Here is a 2,608-nt window from a genome sequence, read left to right on the forward strand (position 1 = left end):
CAAAATAGTTCTCTCCACACCACTTGCGTACCCTTTCTGACTCAGTGCTGTGAGGCAGTGAATTAAAAAGTTTGTACTTTGAGTTTTTCCAGATCCACTTTCACCTGATATAACTATGCACTGGTTGACTTGTTTTTTAAGCATTGTGTGATAAGCCACATCAGCTATTGCAAAGATATGGGGCTCCAACTTCCCAAGCTGGTGATTCTCATACATCTTGACATATTTTGGGTTATAAATGGGCAAAAATTTGAAGGGGTTAATGGCAATCAGAATACTTCCTGCATAAGTATAAATCTTTTGTTTCAAAAAGCGGCATTTGAGATTCTCTAGGAGCATGGTCTCTGTTAAATTGGGAAGATTACACAAGTCATCAAAGTCTTCCTGATGCCATGGAAGAAAACCCCTTTCAACCAACCGTCGAGCCTCCTTCGCCTTGGACACCAGTTGCATGTGGACATATTTGATGGTCCCATCAGTGTTCCTTTCTTGCAAAAGAAAGTAGTAGCCATCCTTTTGAGGATGCTCATCCTGAGCACGGCGGGGCCAAAGCAAAACCCTTTGAACAGGAGAGTCGTTTACATCAAGTACCCATTCTTCACCTCCCGATTCTTTCACTTCCACAAGCACATAATGCTTTGAGACATCCAAGTTCAAAGTATTTATCACATCCTTGATGACATCTGAAGCAGTGCTGTCCTTGGTTGCAGGCACTCTACAGCAGGGAGCACTTTCTGTCGAGAGCTGAGGGTAAATATGAAGATGATAGGCCACCTTCTCCTGGCAAACTGCACTGCCAGCATCTTTTAAACTCATTCTGCCACAAACCTGGCTTCAGCATACCTCCTGAGCTTACTGCACAGTACCCATTATCTGAAAAAGAAGAGCAAAGAGTCAGGTATTATATTCTGAACAGCAGGCTTCCCTGAAATGCAAACGCAAATGAAGGAAGAAAAACACAAGATGAAGTTACACAGGCATGTCATGAAAAACAAGCTATTTTCTGAGGTTATTTCAAACTGAAACTCTCTCTTATTGAAGAGGTCTGCTTAAAAATAAGAGTTGTGGGCAGGAGCTAAGGGGAGAGAGCTTGTGTATTTGAGTTCATTAAGCTATCCTTGCCAGCTGACATTTTCTCAGATTGTTCTCACATTGCATATGGACAAAAAAAAGAGTTGCTGTTTTCTAATAATATGCAAAAACTTTGCACAAGAGAATGCGACGCCATTAGGAGCCATTTTCATTACAATCAACAACCATGTCTTGCTTTTAACATTTTTTTAATATGACAGTAAAACTAGTCTCATTGTAGCATTTTTCAGTTCAGATTTTACAACTAACTTGCACAGAATTCACAAATTACATCATTTACCTCATACTCCTTCACCCCTTCTGTCTCCTCCCATTATTCTCATGCCTGAAGCTGGAGCCTCGTGCTTTTTGGTGACATCTCTTATTGAATAGTTGGGAGAGATGATAGACAAGCTTTCAGGCACAAAGTCCCCTTCTTCAGGCGACAAACATCCCTTCTAATTATTCAGGTGCTCCAGTAAAAGATCCTACCAAAAAACCCTAAACAAAAAACCCCAGAAAAAACCCTCTCTTCTTGCCTATTTCCTGGACCATGATGACTACAACATGACTCCAATCCTACTGAGCTCATGTCATCAATCTCAAGCATCTCAAATGTATCATGCAGCCTCGTGGTCTAGCTTTTCGTCGCTCCATACCCATAAACAGCCTACAAGTCAGCCCTCCTTGTTGTGTCAACATCTCAGAGTCCTTGGTCTACACTTTTCTCACCTGCGTGGCACTATGAATCTCCGTCCTTTGCTGGAGCATGCCACTCTACTTTTCAGTTGCCACCTGATTAGGTTTCATGGTTAATCATGCTAACAGCACCAAAACTTTGACTGTGCTGTAGTGGCCCCTTACCAACATACAGTTTAGGAGACAGATAATGAATGAGACACCAACTCTACATATTTTGTTTAAGGTACTCCATAAAATAGCCACTATAAACAAGGTCTGAAGAACAAGTCATCTAAACATCAGAAGTTCACAAGCTGAAATAAAGTGGAGTGTGAGACAGCCCATTTGAGTTACAAGTTACAACGCAGTCATTTTCAACAGCAAACAGTTATTAGGCCAACAAGCTTCAATGAAGAGCTTTTTAAAAATTGAGATCAGTGGAGAGCTGGAAACACTGAACTGGCATTTCTACTGCAGGCAGGCAAATGAATCACTTAAAAAAAGCACATGACATGGTTCTGCCATTCCTGAATGAAGCCAAGAATGGAGAACTTGACTCCCAAGCAATTCTGTGTAAAAACCACTCTTGAACAATTTCTGTTATGCAAGTTAAATTGTTTTCGAAGTCTGCTCATCAAAAGGGCAGCAGAGTATGCCACAGACAATGGAATATACAAGGGCATTCATCTGTGGTTAATACATACAATCTATTGCAGCATGACTTCCTCTGCTTAAGTATATTGCTCACCCCCAGGAAACTCACTGCAGACTGTGATGTGCAGGGGGGATTGACTACAAGTACCTTCCAGCCCTTATGTCTATCATTACTCAGTTCTGGCTTGGAGGTGTGGGTGGG

General features: G+C 41.5%; 1 protein-coding gene across 1 annotated transcript in view; it reads right to left on the reverse strand.

The window, feature by feature from the left end:
• The window catches only part of MYO9B (myosin IXB), a 56,549-nt gene that overhangs the window by 45,651 nt on the left and 8,290 nt on the right, over positions 1–2,608 (reverse strand). The window contains exon 2 of the mRNA XM_019513648.1: positions 1–873. This exon is cut by the window's left edge and continues 4 nt beyond it. Coding sequence (XP_019369193.1) covers positions 1–816 — 816 coding nt within the window. The 5' untranslated portion in view covers positions 817–873. The remainder of the gene's footprint in view (positions 874–2,608) is intronic.

This window comes from Gavialis gangeticus, unplaced genomic scaffold (genome assembly GCF_001723915.1).
Source record: "Gavialis gangeticus isolate Ggan-Ray unplaced genomic scaffold, GavGan_comp1, whole genome shotgun sequence".
NCBI classification, from domain to species: domain Eukaryota; kingdom Metazoa; phylum Chordata; order Crocodylia; family Gavialidae; genus Gavialis; species Gavialis gangeticus.